Source organism: Ambystoma mexicanum, chromosome 10 (genome assembly GCF_040938575.1).
Source record: "Ambystoma mexicanum isolate Mex_15411 chromosome 10, UKY_AmexF1_1, whole genome shotgun sequence".
Lineage (NCBI taxonomy): Eukaryota > Metazoa > Chordata > Amphibia > Caudata > Ambystomatidae > Ambystoma > Ambystoma mexicanum.
The window spans coordinates 159,565,940-159,591,889 of NC_090932.1; the positions used below are offsets into that span (position 1 = coordinate 159,565,940).

Sequence of the window (25,950 nt, forward strand, 5' to 3'; positions counted from 1 at the left end):
TTCTATATTTCTTTGACTCTGTCCTTTGCTGCTGTTACCCATTTGCCTTAGCCTTCCTCTTAGTTTAGTTTCCTGTCTTTTCCTAGGAGGGGTAGGGAGAAGTTTGCATAGGTTATTTCGTTTTTCCCTGCTCCTGATCCTTACTTTCTAGAGGATCCATTCCATGTTTTCCACTGCACTTCTGCATTTATTTTCCCTTTGATTATTAGGTGTGGTGTGCGGTAGTAGCTAGCTCCTGTGTGAATGCTTATGTTTTCCTCACTATTTTGTAAACACTATTCCCACTTAGGTATTTAGTTTTCCTTCCATTGCTGTTCTAGCCTTTCGGGGTCCCAGTTTCTTCAACAGGATTCGTGGGCTAGCTGACATTCAAGAGGTTTATCTCGTCCTCGTGAGTACAGTTCTTAAGTTCCCTTATGTAATACCATCAAGAATGTTAGTACACAGATCCTGACATTGCTTGCCCTCCACGTGGGTTTAGCGCTGTCAGTACCTGTAACAGCAATTGGGGGTAAGGCGCTTGCCGACTTTCCTCGCGGTCAGGTGCTTACCCCACATCCCTTTTCATATATTGGTTTTGATGTCACACTCTATTTGCACTCCTGGGTTCTAGCATACCTGAGTCGTAGTTCCTGGGTGCACATTTCCCTTGCCATATTCGCTGCCTTTGTACTCGCCTGACTAATCCTGACAATGTACTTTTTATAATTGAGATTACAGAGCCTCTCCCAGTATTCCGTGCATTGTTGCTGTAGCTTAAGCACTAGCTCGGTGTCCATGCACTCGCTTTTTAGTTCTAACTCTAACTCGCCTTCCACTCTTTGTAAATCAGCCAGAACCCCATCATGCAGGCTTTTCGATTTAGCAATGGCCACACCCCGCACCACCACCTTGAATGCCTCCCACAGTGTCCCCGCCGAGTCAACGCTGCCTGTATTCATCTCAAAATAACTAATGATTTCTTCTCTTACATCTTCCCGAAAAGCCGGGTCCTTAAGCGCCTCTGCACGGAGGCGCCACGTCGGGATCCGTGCTCTAGGGCGGCCGTATTGCCACCCCACCACCAAAGGTGAGTGATCTGATAGGACTCTCGCTTTGTATTCTATGCAAGACATTTCTGTCATCACATCCGACGTGGCAAAGACATAATCAAGTCTGGTGTGCAGCTGTTGTGGGGCCGAGTAGTGAGAATATTGCCTCTCGTTAGGGTGCTTAGTTCTCCACACATCTACCTGCCCAAAGTCATCTAACAACGCCTGCAATGCCCGAGCCGCTGGGGCAGGCCTGACCATCTTGTCATCTGACCTATCCACTACAGGGTTCAGCACACAATTGAAATCCCCTCCCCAAATCACTGCGCCACCCACGCACCAGCTCAGGCTGGTGCACATAGCCCGGAAGTACTCTGTCGTATTGTGGTTGGGGGCGTACGTGTTTACCACGTACACCTCCTTATTCTCCACCACCCCTCTCACCATGGCCAAACACCCCTTAGTATCCACCGATTCCTGCCTCAGCTGAAACGGGACGTGTGGCGCCACCCATACCAGCACACCTCTAGCATAGGCCGAGTATGTGGACCCCACTACAGTACCTTTCCACTTTCTCCTCACCAACTCCAGTTTATCCCAGGTCAAATGCGTTTCTTGTAATAACGCGATGTCTATTTTCTGTCTTTTCAGATACAGCATGACCTTATTCCGTTTTAGGTAACTATTGAGTCCCCTGACATTCCACGTCAGTATCTTAAGCTCCCCCATGGTTCATCAATACCCCTCTCTCTCATTTCCAACTGCTCCCATCCACTAACGCAATCCAGATACAATGCTAGGGCTAGTCCCTTTAGGCTCGCGATTAAACTCAAACTCCCCAACTCTATATACACACCAAACTCCCCCCTCCCCTCCCCAACTCCGTCCCTTCCCCTTCAACCCCTTCCCCAACTGTTGCCCAGCTCCATCCCTGGATCTCAGGCACCCCCACATCTAGCCCTGTCTGATACGCTCAGAGCTCAGTAGGGTGAAGTCGCCCTAGTGGCTACTTAACTATTGATACTACCCGGGGGGTGTGAGGACTAGCCCAGAAAGGCTCCTTCTTAAAGCAACAGCAATAGTGCAAACCATGCATTATCTGCTCCACTCCAGGCCCGTCTACGAACAGGCCACTTCAGTGACTATAATCAAGTCCCATAGTCTCAAGCAACCCCACTTCGATCACTGTTTACTTATCTCCTTTGCCTCTTCCTTCCGCTTGGACGTCTGGCTCCTGGGGGCAGCCCAGCGTATCTAACCATCCCGTAACTCCCTCCGGAGTGTCGAAAAAGAAAGTTCTGTTTTTATGAAAGACCTTCAGTTTTGCTGGGTAAAGTAGCATATATTTCTGCCCCACCTCTCTCAGTCTCCTCTTAACCACCCCGAAGTTCATTCGGTTCCTCTGCACCATCAGGGTGTAGTCCGGGTAGGCTGTTATTTTAGCCTCCCCTCGCTCGATTGTTCCACCTTTGCGAAAATATTCCAGAATCCTCTCCCGGTCCCTGTAGTTGAGGCTCTTGGCAATCACTGGCCTGGGCGGGTTGCCTGGCGGCGGCCTCCTCGTCAGAGACCTGTGCGCCCGCTCCACAGCGAATCCCTGCGTCAAAACTCCTCCAGTGATCTCCTGTAACAGCATGTTTTCAATAAACTCCATGGGGTTGCGGCCCTCTGCTCCCTCTGGTATGCCCACAATGCGAATGTTGTTCCTTCGAGCACGCCCTTCCGCTTCCTCCGCTCTGCTCTCTAGGTTGCCCACTCTTTGCACCAGGGCGTGCAGTTCCGATTTGTGTGTGGCGCAGTCTGCCGTATTCGAGCTCCCTTCTTTCTCCAGGCTCTCTGTGCGCTCCGACAGGGACCTCACATCCTCTCGAAGCAGGTTCACCTCCTCGTGCACTTCACCAACCTTAAGGTCCAACACAGTTTTTAAATCGGCCACTACTATTTCAAACTTGGCCTCCCAGGATGCTTTCAGATCTGCTTTCGGCTCCGCAATTGTGCCAAGAACCTCTTGATTTGGACTCACGGTGGCCATGCCACCTGCAGACGTCGGTGTTTTGGCGAAATCGTCTAGCGTTGGTTGCTTCACTTTCTGTCTGAGAGACTTGTTAGACATGACGCAACAGCCGTATTGCGTGGGTCCACCCACTTCTACTGCTTCACAATCAGGGGGAGAAGGGCACCCTTTCTTTTTCAGTGTCCAACGTCCTATCCAAGCATGGGGGGCCACCAACCTTCTCCGCTTCACACTCTCCCAGTCGTCGTACACCTCGGCATGCAATGCGTCTCTAGTTTCCTTTCGTAGGAGTCTCTGACTCGCCCATTTCCACCTACTGTCCGCTGTGCAGAGCATCCACCATAGCCCTTGCTCTGAAAGCGGTGGTGCGTCCTCTCGTACAGTGCGCCCACAACCCTGTCACATAGTCCCAGGGTGGCGGTCCGTAGCTGACTTTCGTGTCTGAGGGGACCCTCACACACACGTTCTTTTGCGCAATGGATTGTGTTCTCCCACGTAGCTGGAAAGAGAAATTTCTTCGCAGGGGTACTTCCTGTCACTTGTCCCAAACCAATTATGCCGCTCGAAGTGCCCGCGTACTGTTCGGGATTGCAAGGCACTACTTAGTGTGCCTTTTGATTGCAGCACAGCATATTTCTCTCTCAGTGTCCTGGTACTTTAATCTGCGCCGGCGACTGTGCAAAGTACTGCTCCTTACCCTGGGACACCACCTCAGGTGTCATTAGTGTGCAACTCCCATCCATACACTGGCTGTGCGCGGGTGACCCCCGGCTGTCGCACTCCCCAAGTACCTCTTGTTGTGCCCGTCGGTCTTTCTCCTCATTCAGCGTTGGCCTTGTCACTCCCTCGTTCCATGCCTGTATGCTGGGCTCCCATGCTCTGCATCTCCACGATAGTGTGAAGTCAAAGCGCACGTCAGGGCTCTCCGCTACTGTGTCCTCCAGCACGGGCAATGACTGTTTTTTTCCCCCCTGGCTTCACTCTGCAGGAGTCCGGACTGCCTCGCGCAACACTGTAACAAAGCGGTGGAGCGTGGTGCCGGAGCGCTACTGTACGCGCGTCGCAGGGGCTAGCTGTAGACTAAATGTGTCCTACTTCGGATACATTGCATTTCTCCAAGTTAATTCACTCAACTTGCTCTTCACCGCACCGCGGACACCGCCCAACTTCAGCTCCTCTTCTCAGTGTCCCTCTCTGTCCGTGGGCATCCACCATGTCTCCTCTCCCGTCACCATCCCGATCCTGCTTCTAAAAAGTCTCACGACTCCTGCAACACGCTTCCGACCGCAGGAAGGCAATTCCAGGCTTCTCACGCTCCGACCACCGTCAGTCCATGCGCATATATTCTCGGTTTTCCATAAACGTAATACGCTGTGTAAATATGGTAACGGCACCCTGTCACGCTGCGGGTGTACGGAACCTGTTTGGCGCATATGTCCACATCCGGAGCACCGCCTTGTCCTTCCAGTCCGCTGTGGTCATCTCACAACTCCTCGGTCAGCCGTTTCCTTTGTCCTCGCTGTCGGGCGGCCATCTTGCCTTCTTCTTCTATCCGGCTCACGATTTCTTCTTCTTCGTATGGGATTATCTTCTTCGCGGCGCGACCACGGTCCCTGAAAACTTCAACAGATACAGCCGCTCTGCTCATAAGTCCGCGCCTGGAATTATAAGCATCTACAAGCATTTATTCATGCATTTTCAGCACAGGATCAATGCAGGATCAAGGGAGCTCCTCCAGGGCACGTCTCTTCACATGGCCTTCTTTGCCACGCCCCCCGCGCATTCCTTGTTAGTTAAGCATCTGGAGGCAGAGTTGATCCTAGTCCAGATGTCTACCCATGTCTGGTCATCTATGGGATGCCCCAAATCTGCTTCCCATCTGGCCATGTACGTTGGTTTGATTGTTAGCATGTCATCTTGTAGTAGTTTGTAGAGCTTGGTAATCAGCCCCCGGTGTGGGCCTTCCCTGAACGCGTGTGCCAGTGAGTGGGATGTTGCCACTGCAACATTGAGCCTAAAACTGTCAAATCTACTATCATGTTTTTCCGAATCACTGGCTGTGCTGAACTTGTTGGCTTTTCTCTTGCAGCAGGAGTCAACGACAGTACCAGGATGGCAACTGCGTCTCCCCAAATCGGCTATCCGTGCGTGGGGGTTCCATGTACCGCTGACATCCTCCACACCATTCGCCAGCTGCGAATCCCGGTCTTCTATTTCCTTTGTCGCAGGTCTGGTCTGAAAAGGGCAAGGGCAACTCTCTCCTTGACGTCCTTTCAGGTCTCGCAGCCTTTCTCCTCCATTTGAACTGCCGTCCTAGAAATGCTGCTCCCTGGTGCGTTTGCTCTTTCTTAGAGTGTGCGCTTGTGCTCTGCCTTTTATCCCTATGGGGAAGGGAAAGGGCAGTCAGGTGTGTGTAGTTGTCGGCAATTGCCTGACTCTGCCTGACCCTTGTGTTGGGACATGTCAGGTAAACGGCTCTGGTATTAGTTCGTTGTCGCTCACATTGTCAGAAAGTGTTTGTGTTGGAAAAGGGGGGTGGGGGAGAGTTTCTAAGTATCCTACTGGGCAAAATGGGGAAAAGGTGTCATATGGAAGTGATGGGGCCCCTAGGGGACCCTCGCGTATGGAAACAAGGCACAATCACCACACACAAACTGATATGCCAGACACGAGGTTCAATTCCCAAAAGCTAGGGTTTATTGCAAAGCAAATAGTCTCAGTTGGCCAACTGGGTCTCACGTCCCGCAACGTGTGTCTCCAGACCCTGAGGGATGCAAGAGAGCGAACATTTTACAACAGTTACATATATACAAAACAAACATCTCACTATCAGTAATGACATGTTCAATACCGCCCATAATGTATTTCTTTTGCAATGGATTCGATGATTGACAATTGTGACAAATATGACACCTTCAGACATTCATTTAGCAACAGTTTGCAATCTGCGGACTTGCAGACATGAGTCTTTGTTTTAGGGAACACACTGCTCCTGTTCTTTTAAGCAAGCTGCATGCAGGGGAGAGACGCATTCCAGGCCTTGCTATCTTCTAGTTTCTATTCGTGTGCTAGGGGTCAACTCGCTCTACAGGGCTCAGTGAAGGGGGGACCGTAAAAGAGAGCATAATTCAAGCCATTAATTGTTTGTTCCTACCATTTCTACCGCATCAGCGAGACTAGCTGGCACCTGCGTAGTGATTAAATGCCTTGTTGCTTACTTCCAAGGCCATGTGAGGGAGGAGACCGAGCATTGCTGTCTGGATTGCCTGCGTTGTGTTTCAACATGTATCTTGTGGCCTTGCTCTATGCATGAGCAACAATGAAATAACGGAATAGAATAAGCTTACAGCAAAGCAGTTTGAACAGAAAGCAAGAAGCAAAAATTAGACAAAATGGCGATTCTATTCCGTTCAAAATGGATGTACTCTGGTCTTGCTTATGAATCTGTATTTCTAATACCGAATATATGAGGAGGTTGGTCTTCGGCCAACAAAATACATTGCCTATGCTATGGGAGTGTAATTTCTAGACTCACAGAAGGGGATACTGCCTCTCACCCTTCAGTGTCCCACTTCCGCTTACCGAAAAGCCCCCATTCAGGTGATCATCTCTCACTGGTCCACCCCCAGGAACTGGATCGAATAACTAAGGCTGTGTCCTGGCCACCTGGATGACAGATCCAGGGGAGTAGCAGGTGAGACACCTTCAGGTTTCTCACAGTCCCTAGCCGAGGGATCTGGGGGCTCTTCCGGACGTTCCGGGGACAGACCTGAGGGCGTTGTGGCTACCGGCTCAGGGACCCTACCGAGCTATGGCCGATCAAGTTAGTCCTCTTCTTCGACCCAAGAGGTAAGGGATCATCGAGTACCACCCCCACAGTAGAAAATAAAGAAAAATGGAAAACTGCGGAAATCTGTTATAAGAAAGAGATAATTGAGGCCAAAAAGCAGTAATTCAACAACCAAATTACAGCACCCGACAATGCGTCAAGCAAACTATTTAATATCCTGAAGTCAATAGACAAAGCAACGGCAATCTCGACTCCCTTCACACCCTCGCAAACAGGAATGCGATAACACCCAGAAAGCATTTTTTGAGAAAATTGAAAAAGCCAGATATAAAATTACACAATCCCAACTAGAAAAACCCAACAGCATAAAAATGCCTTTAGAAAAAGCTCTTGAAAACATACAAACTTTCAACTTCTCAAATATCACTGTAGAGGAGATTAAAAAAAAAGCGTCCAAGAAACCGATATCGTGCGCTGAAAACATCCTACCAGCCAAATTAATACTTGACCACTCAGACCTCTTCGCCGCCATATTGGTGAAAATCGTCAATACCTCATTTAGGGACCAGTCAGTCCCACAAGCCATAAAAAAGGTCACTGAAACCCCCTGATAAAAAAGCCAGGCTTGGGTCCTAGAGATCCAAGCAAACTTAGACCAATCACAAACTGCAACTTCCTATTAAAAATTACCTGAGACAAGAATATGGAGATGGGGGCATAATGGTAGACGGGGTGAACCATGTGATTTCTATGTACGCCGACGATATGCTCCTCTACCTAACCAACCCTACACACATGCTGCCCTACATACTAGAAACCTTAGACAGGTTCCACAGATATACGGGGATCCAGATTAATCATAATAAATCCTGCCTATTCCCCCTAGCCGCCTTGAGTGGAGTAGCGACCGATAAGCTTCCCAAACTAGCCCTGAAATGGGAACCCTCCTCCTTCAAGTACCTGGGCATTGAGGTGCATAGAGACCCCAAGACAGAGCACGTGCTGAATACAGTAAGGGCAAAGGAAGGTCTGGCAAGATCAATGGAATTCAGGAGCAAGCTACCACTGTCGGTGGCGGGCAGAGTGGGCCTACTAAAAATGGTAGCGTTGCCCAGACTCCTATACTTCTTCACCAACATACCATATAACATACCACGAAAATTCTTCACTGAACTACATAGGCTGTGCAGGACGTTTTTGTGGCAAGATGGAAGGCGCAGAGTCGCCCTGGAAACGATGCAGAGACCGTATGACAGGGGGGGCCTCAGGGTACCTAACTTCGAACTGTATTACCTTGCTGGACAATTGAAGCATGTGATACAATGGATGGCCGACAAGGCCACTACAGACACTCGCCTGCTGCAACCAGGAGTCACGCAACTGCTCCTCAGGGATCTGCTATAGTGTGAACCCAGAACCAAACAACCTCACTCGTACCTGATCCTCCTGGGTATCCAGATAAGGAGGAGGGCCTGCAGGGCCACATTGCTCCCGGACCCCTACTCTCCACAGATCCCAATAACTGCCATCATGACTAACAGACCGGGAAGCCAAAGGATAATAAGAGACACTTGGGAACCTTGCGGCATTGTCACCCTGGGCGACCTGGTGGACGACCAAGGAATCTTAAATTTCACAGAGCTACACGAAGTCTCTGGAATCCACACCGGACAGTTCTTACTACACAATGCAGTGGTCAAGAGACTAGCAGCTCGCTGGCCCACGATAGAGAACTTGAACACCGGACAAGAAAACATAGAGAGCCTGCTCGGGGCGGCGGAGGGAGGCCACGAGACCTCCAGAATATATGACACATTGCTAGACAGCGTCACCCAGCAAAGCCTTAAGTGCAAGGAAATGTGGGAACAGGAACTTGGATCGCAGTTTGAAGACAAAGAATGGGAGGCCATAATGGTATACCACAAGAAGGTATCCAGGAACGCCAGGTTCCAACTCATCCAATTTTACATTACGAACAGAGCGTATCTCACGCCAGACATCATCTCCAGATTTAATGGAGCCGTGAGTACGGGATGCCCTAAATGCAACGAATCCCACGCAGTGATGACACACATGTTCTGGGGATGCCCCGCCATACAGTCCTTCTGGGCCCAGGTCAAAACTAAGGTGGCCGAGGCGAACATCACCCTGGAGGTCCACACGCCACAAGCATGTATCCTTGGTAGATACCCCAGAAGTAAGAAGAACAGACCACTCAATAAACTAAAAGACCTAATGTATATGCTGGCAAAGAGACGCATTGCCATGAACTGGAAGCGCCCGCAGGCCCCCTGCCTGCTAACATGGTGGGAAGACCTTCGCAAATGGACGAATGCCGAAACTGCGGCTTGGGAGGTGGCCCAGTGCCAACAAAGACAGGACACCTCAGACGACCTCCTACAATGGGTGGAGCTAACCGTTACATTGTTCAACCCCAATGCAGAAAGCTCCTCTGGCAACGACACAATTGACTCACAACAATCACAAAGCTGAACTTGTGGTGCATCGCGTTTGGGTCCGGACAGTTGGGATTGGGGGGAGGGAGGGTGGGGCGGTTTTAACTGCACTTTGTTTTGGTGTGTAACCATGTTATTGGCACAATGTAAACAATAAAAACAGATTTAAAAAAAAAAAAGTTGCCACAGCACAATTACAAGAACACAAAGTTGCCTCAAATTCACTCCACTCACAACAGTCAGGGTTTAGACCAGCACACAGTACTAAATCAGCCATGCTAGATCTTCAGACCAAGATGCTCAGCATCACAGATAAGGGAAAGGCAGGCCTCCTTTTCTTGTTGGACCTCAGTGCAGCATTTGATATGCTGGATCATAATCTGCTTGAAGTAGCGCTAGGTAAAACGGCTAACGGTTCATCAGCAGCAAAGACATGCGTAATGTCCTTCCTAAAGAACAGGACCTCGTAAGTCCACTGGGGAGACACATTCTCCGTGGAAAGTGATATACTTTGTGGGGTTCCTCAGGGAGCCAGCATATCACCACTACTATTTAACCTCTACATCAGATTCTTATGCTACGTATTAGACCATGTAAATGTGTTTTTCACTAACTACGCAGACGATACGCAGCTAGTGTTAGAACTCAGCGGAGACCACAAAAAAGATGACGACAATCTACTCAGAATTTACAATATCATCGAAAAATGGATGGACTCGAACTGGATGTGCCTAATGGCAAGAAAACTGAACTGATGGTTTTTGGGTCTGCTCAAACCAGAAAGTCTCTCTCCCCGGAGTACACCCATTTTCAGATTGAAGACACTAATATCAAAGTACTCGAGAAAGTTAAAACATTGGGTTTGATGATGGAAGCATCCCTAGGAGCAGACGGTCAGACACAATACATTAAAAAAACTTGTAATTACTACTTAAGGCTTCTCAAATCCATCAGACCATACCTCTTGGAGAACAACTGCGGTACCGTGGCCAGGGCAACTATTCTATCCCCCCTAGACATCGGTAACGCATTAATGGTAGGAGCTAACAAACAAAAGCTTGCAGGTGTTTCAGGTCATTCAAAACAATGCGGTCAGGATCATCAAATGCAAAACAAAATCCGAACACATCAGTAATTCTAGGAAGGAGCTACATTGGCTCAAAGTGGAAAGCAGAACACACTTTAAGGCCCTCACAATAGCCCATAGATGTATTCACGGGAAGGCCCCTGATTACCTAAAAGCCAAAATGTACACCTATGTACCCAGCCGCAGCCTTAAATCAATGGACCAAAAAAAGATTTTAGTAACCACACACAAACGTAAGCTAGGGCTAGGTAAATCCTTCCCAGTCATCACAGCAGGTATTTGGAATAACCTGCCGCCAAACATAAGGAAAGACCAAAACTACCTACATTTTCGTAAACTAGTGAAAGCTCATCTCTTTGACTAAACCTACGCTCCTAGACTCAGCTGACATTTAGACCCCCTCACAGTACTGTCCTGTCATTTTCATGTTCGTCTTTTGTGTCCTTGTATCTGCGCCCGAGACTTGCGAGTTTATCGGCGCATTAGAAATGAATAAATAAATTAAATAAATAAATAAACAAGTGTTTGTCCTCGGAATGATCCAGCAGGGCTACTGTATCAGGGGCTGAGGGCGTCCAGCCTATTGGAGCTCGCTCTGATGTCGTGAGTCAGGGCGTTTCAAATACCGGCCGGCTGAGGCTCAGTACCTACCAGAGTGGTCTCTGAGCTTGATGCCTCTGCTTCTGGTGCAACACCGAAATGTATCCTCTCATGTCTGAGGCCGACGACCATCTTGGATCCAGCTCAGGGCCCGCCTGTGTTTTCATCCATCGAATGGGTTTTGCAGAATGATTCCAGTTCACTTACCTCTGGAAGCAGCATCGGATTGTACAGGGCAGGTTTCTGGTCTCCTCAGGGATACATCGACCCATTGCAGCCTTATGGCTACACTCCACAGGCGCCTCAGCGCTTTGACCAGGAACAGAGGCCCAGCACCTTGCGAGGGCCGGGCCCCTCGGGACCCACCAGCTATCGAGGACTGCATCTTTTTAAAATAGTTTTATTTATTTTATTGAGCATTTTCTTAACATCAAGTAACGATTGTTTTATACACATATTTGTATTGCTCAAGCATGTAAACATGTAAAAGAAAACAGTTTTTCAAATGCATTTTTTGGGTTAACTAGAACAACACCCTCCCTCCCCCTTGAGACAATGAATCACGGATGTCAATCACAGGGATGGTTGCATTAATTTCTTTAGGGCTTCATCTCCCTGGTTTCATCTTCAGTCATTTGTAGGCTTCGAGGAAAGGCGCCCACTCCATCTTTTGCTTAGGGTGATCTTGTGGAGGGCCTCTGTGATATTCTCCATCTCGTAGAGTTCCTTAGCTTTCTGGGCCCAGGTTGATTCAGATGGACAAGTCTGCGGTTTCCAGTTTATGGCGATACAGACCCTTGCTGCTAGTAGCAGGAAGTGTGTCATGTGGGGAGCATGTTTCACCGATCTTCCTGTTCTTCCAAGCCGAATAGCACCAGTCTGGGGTCACACTCTCGGGTAATCCCCTCTTTATGATCCAAGCTAGCACCTCTTTCCAGTATGCCTGTGTTTTTGGGCATGACCACCACATATGCCAATAGTCCGCTTGGGCGCCACATCCTCTCCAACAATGGGAGCTTGTTTGCACAAACATTTTGTAGAGTCTTTTGGGGTCATACTGCCATCTGTGAAGCAATTTTATTCTGTGTAGTTTATATTGGGCCGAAATAGAGGTTTTGTATGCTGATGTGCACTAACCAAGTCCTCTTTCTTGCAGAGCCATGTGAGCCCCTGGAGACTTCCCCTGGGTGGTAGCGGTGTGCAGTATAAATCAACATAACATAAAAAGGTTATTTTGTAAACGGGATAGAAGCAATAGTCATTCACTGGGAACAGGAGGACGAACGGTGCCACAATGTTTGTGCATAAGCACCATCAGCATTCTCAGAACCGAATGTGTAAGGCGCGCTGCCATGAATTCTCTTTGCTGAGTTACGCATAGTGGAGGAGGAGGATCATCTTCTGATGTATTGCGCTTTCAGGTGAAATTTTTACGGCACAAGGTATTTTCAATGAAAGTTGGCATCACTTGACCACATGGCAGGTACACCAAGTGAAAATGTCTTCCACTAGACTCGGTCAGGGATCTGGTGAATCTTTGCCCCCACAAGCAGTCATCTCAACCGTTTGTTGCTTGCTTTCCCTTGCAAGCATTTCCTTTTCCGTGTGTTCCGGTGCATACTTGCTATGATTGGTGATGAATGAAACCAGACAAAAAGAACTGTTAAAAAAAAGAAGAAAAAAAAGCAAAATTATATTTATAATCAAAGTTAATTTAGTAATCTGCTTTAAAAAAAAAAAGTACAGTGGAGTTAGTCAAGTAACTGGTTTTAGAAAAGGGGGCACAGTCCATATCTTTTTTAAAAATTAATTAGCAAATGTTCATTACGCCCATGGTGCTAATAAGACATCAGTAGACAACTGCATAATAAACCATTACACAAGGTACATTATACTAAATAAAAGCCCATAGAAAAGAGCACTTTGCAGTAGTGGAAATTCCTGGATGTGTTTTTGTCGAAGGTGGCGCTAGTGGCACTATTCAACATTTCTAAATGAAAAAGTCGTGTGGAAAAAAGTCACAGGGAGGTGATTTTTTTATCCGCACCACAAAATGCCTTCTCCAACATATACAATTTGGGGAAAGTGCTTGATTTTTCTAAGAGTGCAAATATGGGGAAATGCCACTCCCTTGCTACCTTTTCACTGGCGACTTTACCAGTGGACACTGTATTCAACAAAGGGTGAATCTTTAAGGGCAGAAATGAATTGAAAAACAATAATAGTAGCATGGAGAAAGGGTGGGTTGATATTGATGGCAGAGGCATCTTGTGCTTTTCCATGGAGTCATGTGAATGCATTGCATACAGAGGACATTTGTCTCTGTCGTGCACTAATGTCATGACAAGGGGCTTTGCCTAGCATTTGCGTGCGGCTGCTATCACATAGAGGGGCGGGTTCTATGATTAATTGTGACCAGGGCTCTTAACCTTAGGGTAAATGGGAAGCAGATTAGATTATCAAAAGATTTCAGTTGGGGATCATTGGGGTCCGCAGACTTTAATTTCACGAAATGTAAGTTAAGAATCACCAAAAGAAATAATTTAAAATACATTGATATATGGCATAATGCAGATGTCATTGTGATTGGTCGATTTAAACATGCGAGTTCGCCCCTCCCTCAACAAAACAATGAAACCTCTATGTAGGTTGAGACATGTCTTTCTATTAGATTGACATCAAAGGGAGGCAATATAATCTACCACGCACACTCCTACCTAGCAGTACATAATAAAAGGAATGTAGAAAGGGCAGATCAAATGCCATTTCCACCTTCGCTTTACTGTCTACCATTAGTTCTGAGATACTATCGGGTGTATAAACCAAAACTAAAAATTATTTCTTGTCAATTCTCTATGGTAGGTTGATGCCCTAAAGCATTAGTTCACCTCATAGCCTCTACGCGTATCTAGGTGTATCTATTTGTGAACATTTGAGATGACTGCAGGTCCGTGTTACATCTAAATATCGTACACTTCTGTCATATTGCCTGTACTTTGTTTGATTGTATGGCTTCTTAATGCTTATTTATTTTTCACTTTAAAGGAATGCAAGAATCTTTGTTGTGAACCTGCAAACTGCAAATTTCGGCCTGGAGCCAAATGTGCATATGGAGGATGCTGTGATAATTGCGAGGTATAGGAAAACTTTGTCAGTATTGTGCATTGATTGACTAAATCAAGGAATATTTTCTAAGTCATTTTTATTTCCATAAGAAGCATTTGGTTTGAACAATGTGTTTTACTTGTGAAATAAATGTGTTTGTCTCATCATAGGTTTACACAGTATGCAGTTTTTTGTTCTCGTCCAACATGTTTTGATAATGCGACTCAAGCAGTATAAACACTGACAATTGGTAAATCTGAGGTCTCACATTGGAACCCCCGTGATTGTGACTAATTGCAATATGACCGCCACTGATGATGTAACCGACTATGGCAAGAATGGGAAATTCTGACCAGTGATAAAAACAAATTGAAGTAATTTTCACAGTTATGCAATTTCATATTCTGGAAACACCAAAACAACCATTTTAAATTTTCTTCTATACGCAGGCGTTAGCCATACTACCAAGATGCAATCAGAAGATGCAAGTGGAAAAGGGGGAAGGGAATCAATACATTTCATTTTGCACTCCATCAGGTGGAATGTTTTGCGATGCAATTGCGTTTGCCCCAAATGTCGTATAGACTTCAGCACACGCTTTTCTTGTCTGTTTAACACATGAGATTCATTTTTGTCTGCAGTGTTTTCTGTGGTTACCTGTGAGGACCTCTTTGGACCCTTGTCTTGCTTAGAGCCTCACACAATCTTCTACACCGATAAGCAAGCTACTGATATCCATTATTAATGGTCTGGTTTCATCAAGGAAGGTTCTTTTGAAAGCAGTCATGGTTAGACTTCTCCTTAAGAAGTCAGCTCTTAATCCTTCAATACTTGTTGACCTGTGTCCATTTTACCAGCTCCTGCAAACGTGTTAGAGTAGATTGCTGCTAGTCAATTTCATGCATGTTTTGCAAATGTGAAAGCACTTCATCCTCTGCAAGCAGGGTTTCTTCCAGAAAGGCACTGGATGACATTTAAATGGTTGTTTTCTTGTTGAGCCACACACAAGCTGTATCCTTGTTCTCCTGGGTTGCTAAAGCTCACTCACTTTCATGTGGTATACACGAGGGACCTCATTTTCCCCTACATTCACTATATGTTCAACATCTGGGTGCATTAGTGTCATTATTTAGATGTTGTTTATTTGAATATGCAAATGTTCTCTGTCTGGGACTTCTAGCTTCCTCTCTTGAAAGGTATACAATTATTCAAAATTCAGCTCCACATCTAATCTTAGGGCTTTGACGATTGTGAGAAACCTGAGGGTATTCTCACTCCTACTCCCTTTGGATCCACTGCGCTGGTGGCCAGGGAAAGGCCATCGCTCTTGGATCCTGACCCTCGGGGTGTAGAAGCAAGAGAGGATCGCCTGGGTGGAGGGTCCTTGAGGACTAGGTGTGGGGTGCCCTTGGGCGAGATATGGTATCCCCCTTTCCCTATTGACGACCAACCCATACTGCCCCTGACCTTCATGGGCTGCAATAAGCGAGTTCCCCTCTTTTCCAAACACTCACCAACCATCTAGTACTGGGACGAAGAAGAGGCAACTGAGAGTAATGAACACCACACAACTTGATCACTTTAGTTCTGGGATGAGGAAGATGCCTATAGAGAGTTGCAAGGGTCAGGCATGATCATTTAATTGTGTTCAGGCAAGTCTCATTGGAGATCCACACCTGCAGCCTGTCAGGGGGCTGCAGGTGTATGAAATGGGACCAGTGCAGCAAAGTAGAGAGCAGCTGGGAGACCTGTGCGGGAGAGAGCAGCAGGAGACCCTGCTACCGAGGAGGAAGCTGTGGTGGGACCAGACAAGGAGTCAGGACACCGGCAACCTGCCCAGGAAGCTTACATTGCCCGTGGCATGGGGGCTGTGTAAGTGCGTGCAGCCTGGTGCACTGAGCCGTGCTCGGTAGCAGGAACTGCTGGCGAGCACCAGAAGGAGGGATGCAGTCCGCATCCAGGAAGTGTTGTTCTAGGAGCCGGCATGCAGAAGGAAGACACGCAGCGGCAATCGGAGCGCGAGAGAAGGTGACACCACAAGCCTGTGAGTGTCAAAGTAAGACGAATGTATGCCAAGGCGCTCCTGCAATGTTATTGAATGCTGAACTAAATTGAACTAAAAAAATTCATCAAAACCCAGTTTATTGAATACTCAACCAAGTTGAACTTTGAAAAACTAAGCAAAACGAATACTTACGGGATACTGAAGCGATTGGAACTTTAAATACAGTTAAACCAATGCATATTGTGATCTGGATAAAAGAGAACTTTATAATTCAGCGGGATAAATGCTTAAAGAACACAAAGTGGAGTGGACTACTGAAACTAAGCATTCTAAGGGTGGAATGGAGTAAACCCATACAGTTAAAGTGAATAACCCAAAAGCCCAAGTGAAAAGCAGTGACAACAGAGGGCACAAGGGTGACCAAGAGACATAGGAAGGTGGGTGTGACTAATACACCCTCAACTGAACTTTTGTAAATAACTGCTGTGCTGGACTTCCTAAGCGTCTGACAGGATGTATAACAAGTAATGGCAAAGCCAAGAGGCTGAGAAGAACAAGCCAGGAGATTAAAAGTTATCACATCAAAGCCAAGAGGCCGAGAGTCAGGGATCCTGGTTGCGTGACCTGTAATGGGTGCACTGTTTGGTCTGAAAACTGCAACTAGACCAGTGAGCCCTACACATTAAGAATTTAGAGACATTGCTGTAATGAAGATAAAGTCTTGTGGAAGGGAACCCTGAGACTTGAGGAGCTACATTGCGTGGTCTGGGGAACAAAGATCCACATTCTTTTGTTTTCTGTGAACAGTGGTGCTGGAAACGTGGGAAAGGGAACCCTGAGGATTGGTTTTGAACAATATTGAACTATATTACTGTGAACTGGAGAAATAACCTTTTCGCAGAACTTTCTAATACTTGGGGAAGGGGGCTGGAAGAAAGCTGTGAGCTGGAAGAGCTCAAATCTTTGAGGTTGAACACTATTTCTGTTGGTTCTGACATCCCTACACATTGGTTAGCTTTAGTCATAAAGGCAAGTATAGGTTGTGGACACAGACCTTTAAATTGAACTCTTTGACTCAGACTTGCCTTAGTTTAGTTCAAGTACGGAAATCCAACCTTAGTATAGGGCAAGTTAGGCCTTCTACCATCCTGTCATTTGATTTAATAAAGTATTTGAATTTGCATTTTAAGTCTGTTGTCTGTGTCTTACTTAATGATGCCTTCACACGATCAACACATGTTATTCCCTCGCATACATTTTTTTTTTGGTTAATGTAAAGCAACTGAATTCAAACTTTGTGCAATTTCTACTATTGTGTAGCGAAATCTGGCACAGCCTTCTTGTCCAGCAGGTTTAAACATATCCCAGGTCACGTATTCCACTCTGCTACCAAGGCTTTGCTAGTAGTGCCTAAATACTTGCTTAAGAGAAAAGTGGGACACGCATTCTCTGTTCGTGCTTCCGCTATTCGGGGTGCACTACCTCGCTCTTTGTGAAACTGTCCTACTAAAATATGTTTCTGTTAAAATTGAAATCTTTCCTAAGGCAACGTTTTTCTAGCAAATTGTACTCTCCACACTCTATAAATCGAATAAACATAAATATTACTGTTTACTGTGCTACCGTTGAGTACAAGCAGGGGCTGTGAAAGAGGAGTTAGAAAATCACAAAGATGAGGATGTCTTGAGGAAAGACGGTGGAGCATCTAACGCCACAGCTACTCCCACCACCACCAGGAAAAACCCCACTGCAGCCATGCCTGATGCAGCCACTCGCAACACAATCACCCCCAATTCAGTTACCGTTGCAGGACTGCAAGATATCTACTGATGCCATGTAATACTGGCAAGCAGCCTAAGAGCTCTGGCCGATCGACACCCTTCCGACACTTTCTGCCCTCCTGTCAACATCCCACTCAATGTTGCTGAAGCTGCAATGCACAACCTTTAGCCAGGGGGAAATGGTGGCTCTGTAGAAGTCAAACCCTCCACAGGGCCAAATCCCGGAGTCTGCTGGAAATGTTGACACTGGAGAAGGGGAAGCGGGTGGCTATTTTTGGACCAGTGCAGAGGTATTTGCCAGCATCATGACTCTGGTACAGAGCATAAATGAACAGCAACCAGTGCAGAAAGTCCTTGCAAAGTAGCAGTGACGATCTGATCTGTGAACCACATGGATGATTCCATCACGAAAGTTGGAGCTTACATAGTTGGGCAAGGTTGCAGCAACTGTGAATAAGATGCACAGACAGAGGGACATGTGCAAGAAGTGTGCAGAGTCATGAGCTGATTAGCTGCTACAATGATGGTCCAAAGCGACCTGTCGTGGAAGTTTCTCCTATGATCTCCAGTGCCTCACTTCAGCTGAGGCAGGATCAGATCTTTGCCTATATGGCCCATGCTTGAGCAGGAAGTCTACCATACCATCTATTGAGAGGTCATAGTTCTCTCCTGTGAACCCATCAATGTTGACAAGTTAACAGTTGTAGTAAGGATCTACAAAGATAGCTTGACTCTCGCCAGGCGGTCTGAGGATGTGTTGTTAGGGTGATGGTAGGAGAGTTGAGTGCTGTTCTGGTAGGGTGGGAATAGACATAATGAATATTTTGGAAGTTGTGTGTTGGATAACAATGCAGGTGGCATAAATTGATATCTGGGGAGTTCTTGAAAGATTTGTTGGTTTAAAGTGGGTGTATGGAGATGGGTTGTTCACTGATAAGTTTAATTGAAAATGCATAATTTAACATTATATTTTATGGATACAAATGTAGTCATGAGTAATGTTCATTCTTGCCCTGATCACTGTTCCGCCAAGGGCAACAGATTATTTTGTATTATTACTATTATTATTATTATTATATATTTTTATAGTGCAACCCTAGCTTGGGAGCAACTGAGGGCTTTATAGGTCATAGAGCAAAACACTGGGTAGTGATAATGTAACAAGGCATCAAGCTTACGTTATTAATAATTATCACAGTACAATTTAAAGATGAGTAATTGCATGAGATAGATAGAATCTAGGTTATTGGAAGAGCTTGATACTCTGTTTTCTCCCACACTGGAGACTAAGGGGTGTCCTTTTTTGCCATTGGGATGGAGTTCCAGAGGATTTAAGCATAGCATGAGAAGGGCTGATTTCTTCCTTCAAGCCCATCCAGTTTCCAGTCTGCATGATTACTTTGTGCCTCCCAATCTTTTTAGTTTGGTCATCAGGTAGGCTGGCGTATTGGCAGTGGTTGCTGTGCAAGTGAGGCGCATGGTTTTGAACCAGATCCTTGGCAGAATGAGGAGCCAGTGTAATGGGTGCAAGTTGGGGTAATGTGTTAATGTTAATGCTAAAGGTATTTTTACTGTGCACCGTCACCACCGAAGTGGTCCCCGAGGGACAATGCAAGTGACTGATGGCGTTTGGAACTGAGGGCCCTTCAGGACTGCTTGATGTATGCCAGTTAGGTAGGAAGTGAACCATTTCAGTTTGGTTCCAGAGAATCCCATCCTGTTTGTAAGGAGGGAGAATATTGTGCGCTGGTCAGCCGTGAGGTCCAGGAGAAAGAGCAGGAACAAGTCCCCTTTATAGGTAATCTGAAGGGCATATTCGACCATCTGCATCGTGGCTGTTTTAGTGCTTTATTTGGGGTAGAACACAGATTGGTAAACCCAGAGCAGACTTAGGTGCTTGATTTCTGTAAGTGGTTGATTAGCAACTATCATATCTATGACTTTGCCAATAAACAGGAGGCACATGGTAGGTTGGTAGTTTACTAGGCTTTTTCTGGGTCGATGATGCTTTTTTCTAGTGTGGGCGTATAAACTGTATTTTTAGGACCTCTGGCAACGTACCCGCGTGCAGGGATTGGGTAACTATTCTAAGAACAGTCATTGAGGGAGGACCGCTAAGTTTAAGGAGTGGCCAAGAGGATGTCATCTGTGAAAGAGTTTGGTTTTAAGAATTCAAACTTTTATAGGAGTTCTGCAGTCGAGACGGGAGAGAAATAGGTATAGGCCTGAACTGTCTGTGGTAGATATAGGGAGACAGGGTAAGATGATTTTGATTTCTCAACGTGGAGACTGACTGTGTCAGTCATGTTGATAAAGAACGTATGAATAGCCGTACACTCCTCCTGGTATTCTGGTGCCCAGTGGAGTAACATTGCTAAAATTGTGGTGGGGGACATGACATCTAAATGAAAGGGGCACCTGCCAAATGAGTGTGACAAAATGGTGTGACACACTTGTCCCCCCCCCAAAAAATGATGCCCATGCTGGTGCCCCTGGGTCTAGTACCGGGTTCAAGCCTTGTTTGCCTGCCACGAAAAGCGCTTAGCTTTTTTTGTGGGACTTGCGCATGATTTTCTCAAAAGCTGTAATGAATCATTTGTTGATAGATTGCTCTTGCATATAACAAGGGCCGATAGTTTTGTTCTGGCGGGGCACAATTTGTCTTACGCGAAGGTATCTCCCAACTCCTTTGAGGTTTAACTAAAGATTTCTAACAACAAGGTGATGTTCGCAGAGATATCCAGTTGCATAAATTGTTATCCAACGCCTCTACTGCAAAGTGTTTGAAGGAGCGACATGCCACTATGTCACATTTATCCTGACCCTTTGGGCTGTCAGGGAATTAGATAAAAATGTATTTATTTTATTTGAATTTCTGTTTAGCGCTGGCCATACCCAGATGGTCTCGGAGCGCCTTGCAAAGTTTCAAAAGCTGGGAGTTGAAAAAAAGTTATTAAATGTTTTTGGGAAAGGATAGGAAGATTAGGATAGAGAAGTGATAGCAGTGGACGGGGGCATATGTGTGGGGAAACACGTATGTTTTGAGGCTCTTTCCTGGAGGTGGTGATAGAGGATGCAGCGTGTATGTAAAGAGCTATGGTGTTCCATTCCCTGGGTGCCCAGTGGGTGAATACTTGATTTTGTGTGCATGTGAGTTTGCAGAGTGGAATGTGTAGACAGTGTTGGCTGGCTTGTCTGGTATTTGTGTAGATGATGGGTTTGAGTTTGTCATAAAGGTAAGATGGAGATTTGAGGTACATGGCTTTGAAAACAATGCAGAGTCCTTTTAAGGCAATTCTCGGCTGAATGAGGAGCCAGTGGAGCTGGGCAAGAGCGGGGGTGATATGTGAATGTTTGGGTAGGTGGAAGATGAGTCTTGCTGCTGCGTTGTGTATGTCTTGCAGGGAGGGGAGGAAGATAAGATTAGGTCTAGGGTATACCCCTAATATATTTGGGGTCTAGTACACACTAGGTTATGTCTAGCGATTCTGCCTGGGACAGGAATGTAGAGTTTTCTCTTCAAAACGATTCCCTCCCTCAAGGTATCCGATTGGTTTGTCATTGAACGTGCACACAGGTCTTTAGGCGCCCGTCCTGTCCCGGGCCCTCCTCAGCGGCCAATCATTTTGCAGCTCCTGAATTTCAGAAACCAAGATGAGCTCCGGTACGAAAACACCAGCATAAAGATATTCCCAGATTTGAGCCCGGAGTCCAGAAAGCACACAAGTGCTTTGATGCGGCGAAGAGGGAGCTGAGCGAAAGAAAGATTGAATATTCAATGCTGTACCCGTCCAAGTTTCGTATAGTGACTAGCTGGAAAACGCTCTATTTCACTGATCCAGAAGCTGCCACGCACTGCATCGAAATTCTCTCACAAAAAAATAAGAAAGCAACTAAGGAGGTACTGGTGCTATCCCGAAAGCAAAGGGGGCAGAAAATTGCGACAAGGTGTAGGCGCCACTATGGTACATACATCAACAGCTTCTATGACAAGAAACTGTAACTTCCTTATAGTCGACGTAATGCTGAACGTAAATTGAGCTGTACTTCCTCCTGGGAGGTATGCCGCCTTGCTGGCTTGCATCAGTGACAATGAAAGTATTCACAGTTGTATGTTGTGAAGGGTTCTGGGGGGTTGGTTGCACTGAGAGATGGGAATATCAGTGTGGTAGGAGGGGGTAATTGGTTGTTTTACATTGGCAGTGGTCTACATGTGGATGAATACATGGGGGTAATTTACAGGGGAGTATAAGAGCTTCGGAAAGGTGGTGGGGATGTGGGTCTAGAATGGGTACATTATGAAGATGGCAAACCTAGGGAATGTGAATTTTACTATTATAACATGCACAAGTTGCTGGTTTACGCGAATATGAATGGAGGGAACATACTAGGGATGCAAGAGATGCATATATCGGGAGAGTGTACATGGATCAGAGGGAAAAACTGGAATGGAGTCAGCTAACATATGCCCTACTCTGTCAGGGGGGTGGCGGTACTGATACACAAATCAGTGGGCTTCAACCTAGTGGAAATAAACCGGGACCCGGAGGGGAGGTACCCGGTGGTCAGAGCCACCATACAAGAGGAAAAGATACTATTACTAAACATACATGCACAGAACAGGGATAACCGCTCTTTGTTTGAGTCACGGAGAGATGTTTCTAGCTAGAAGTCTGGGGGACAGGTTGATCTGGCTAGGAGATTTTAATATGATCCTATCCCCTGGCCACAATAGCACGATGGGGGGAACCCAAAAGCTCACCCACTCCGCGGAGGTGGTCAGGGAAATAACGGAATATTACAGACTGTTAGATATGTGGAGACCTTAACTCAATCAAATCTCATCCACAAAAAGAGGGAAGACAAAGTTAATGTGACATGACAACTAGGATAATGTCCCTATCGAAAGACTCTAAATGCCCTCATAGAGTGACTTCCCCTAGTCTGCGGTGATGTGCCGCCTATCTAGGATGAAAAGACCCAAGGAACTCTCCCTAACTCTCTACCACCTCAATGTTAGTCCGCAACCACATAATAAATATATATGCATAAATAGTACTGAACAGGTGATATTCCTTTTTATTCATCTCCTGACCGGACTATTCACAACAAATAAAAGAGCACCAAGATATATATTTTATGTCCATGCATAGATATTCATTTATATATAACTGTAGAAACTTGTTTCATTAAACTAGTGTCAATGCTCTTCTGACATAAAACATGTGAAAAACGTAGACCAATAGGAAACAGGCTCACATACACAATCCATGATGAGCTAGTGTCACACTGCTCATTTGGGTATTTCTAATACCACAAATTTGCATGGATCAGCTCAAATTCCTTTTCCTCATTCCAAATTGGTCAACCGGTTTCAGTGGTACTTCGATTATTAAACCACCTTCTTCAGGACAGAAAAACATCTATGTTAGCTTCAAGATCTTCAAATTGCTTCCCTGTTTTGCCAGAACAATCCGCACATTACATTTGTGCTTGCGTTCTTGTTGTTGCCACCTGTAGGGACAATTACGAGTTACGAAAGACACCCCTCAGTGCTCCCATTCTCCCCAATTATTAAAGAGATCAACAACATTTGATTCATTCACTAAAAACATGCGAAAATCTACCATTATCAATGTTCACTCACCCGCACATATTTGGGGATGAATGTCCTTGTCATTATTTGTTCAAAATGATGCCCCATCAACTTCTTACTGGGTAGAATATAGTGTGACAATACCATTTCGCCATTGTGAAGCTCTCTACAGGATGACAACATGGAACAGATGCTTAGCCAATGCTCTTCCTTCTCAATCTGAAACACTTGTGTACGAGCGCGATAGAAATAAAATATCAATCAATCAATTTGTAATATGCAGCATAATGCCAACAAACTACGCCCACAAACCAGCCATGGCTGCTACCTTTGCGTTCCCGGATTTTGTTGTAAGTGCAATCCAGTGTAAAAAATATATATGAATTTTTATTTACCTCCGGAAGGCTCAGAAACAATGCTAGTCCACCACCCTTCAACTTGCATGGTTCCTCATATCTGCGTCCTCATACCGGCACACTCAATTTGTGCTGTGGGAACGAATAAGCATCCATTTCCGTATATCAGTCAATGCTGGACAGTGAAGACAGCCAAACAGAAACTTGCACTTAATAGTTGAGGCTTGCGGCCATTTTAGAGTAGGACCATCTTGATCTAATCCCACACGTTGTTCCCATCTGGTATAAATAATTACCTTAACCTTAATCGAATAAGATGACTATTCAAGCCCATCTTCTGCTGTTATCCCTGGCATTTCCCTCCAGGCAATTGTTCCAAAAGAGAAGCCCACCTGTTGGTTAACTTGGGGAAACACGTTCACTGCTTGCCGTTCAGTCACAGGCAGCAGTTCGATATCATATTGCTTACGGCAAATTTGTTTCCTATCACATCCCTATTAAAAGGTTGGCAGCTGCTACCAGGGGATGTTATCATTCATACTCTGGGTATTTGTTTTTAATCTGAGGATCCAGTTTTGTTCCCTCAATAATAGGAGACTTGCAATGAGACTGTAATATTGCTTCCTCTCTTTGGGATCTTCATCTGCTCAATCACTGTTCACTTCAAATCCATCTCTGAATGGGCCTTCTCCAAAAGGTGCGGCACCATCAGTGCTGTCATCTTCTTTGTCCTAATACAAGACTTGTGCTCAATTATTCATTGTCATATTTTCCTTGTGGTCATGCCCACATACCGTAACCCGCATGGGCATGTGATGGTATACACAACATTCTTTGTATTGTAATTGATGAAATCTCTGTCGCCATGGTGTTCTCAGACCGATATCTATTTCACAGCTTCTCCATGTCTGTTGGCACACTAAACAACTGCCACATGGTGCATGTCATCTAAGACGCTCCATATTACTTATTCCAACATTCAACAAAGGCCAAAGACGTTAAGCTTAATTTTTGATCTGATTCACAAGAGGTGAATTACTTGGCACCGCCATTTTCCCTTTATCAGTCGCCTTTGTATGTGGGTGTTGTAGATTTATTGCTCTTGGTATATTATTCGCTCTTTTGCGAGCCTGTTTGATTATCTTCCTAGGGTATATATAGCCTTTCTTGCAGTTTATTACTTAATAGAGTTGTTTGATTCATATATTCCACCTGTGGAGAATAAATTGTATCAAAAACTCTAGACTCAGAATACACTGCTCCAAAATCTTCTGGATCAATCTTAAGGTCTCTACATGGGGTATTTTGTTGTACAAAGATTCCACATCCAGAGTGACCAAGCACTCTGTTTTATCATCAAAGGTTTTATCCTGCAGCATAATTAGCATTACTGTGGTATCTTTTATTTAAGACGTGCATTTAGGTACCAAGTCATTCAGAAACAAATACACATACTGTGACAAAAGCTCTAATACAGAGCTTGTGCCTGATACTATGGGTCTCCCAGGTGGAGGATATATGCCTTTATGTATTTTGGTTAATGCGTACAGAGTCGGGGTCTGTGGAAAAGAAGGCATAAAAAATCAACCTCCTGTTGTCAGGTCACATGAGTTTGTCTTCCCTCTTTTTGTGGATGAGATATCTGGAGACACCATAACCTATCAACCGGGGAGTACACGCATTACTCTGCGGTGTACAACTCATCTGCTTGTATTGATTATATTTTTATGAGTGTGGAAGAGATAGGGAAGACCAGCGGTTGCAAAATTCTCGCAACGCATTTTCCGACCACAGCCTGGTTATGGTAACATAGCAATTCCCTGCAGCGTGCAAGCTGTTCGGTCCATGGAGATTTAACTTGTGGGTGTTGCTGGATGCAGTGTATGCGCAACAAATCTCCACAGCAATTGCTGAATATTTTCAGATCAATACCGTGTCAGTCTCATTCACAGTACCTCTGTGGGAAGCCTTTAAAAACTATATGCTGGGGGCTGTGGCTAGCCAGGGACACCAGCAGATGCGGCTCGTTGAGCTCTCGAGCTCGGTTCCCGTTCTGACCATCAGTAACCGCTAAAAATGAATGCAGGACCCCCAAAATCGAGATGGACATCCCTCAAACATAGGAGAAG

General features: G+C 45.7%; 1 protein-coding gene across 1 annotated transcript in view; it reads left to right on the forward strand.

Annotated features, from left to right (window-relative positions):
- Positions 1-25,950, forward strand: part of LOC138492838 (zinc metalloproteinase-disintegrin-like batroxstatin-1) — a 1,052,270-nt gene that overhangs the window by 775,364 nt on the left and 250,956 nt on the right. Inside the window, exon 7 of the mRNA XM_069620180.1 lies at positions 14,024-14,113. Coding sequence (XP_069476281.1) covers positions 14,024-14,113 — 90 coding nt within the window. The remainder of the gene's footprint in view (positions 1-14,023; positions 14,114-25,950) is intronic.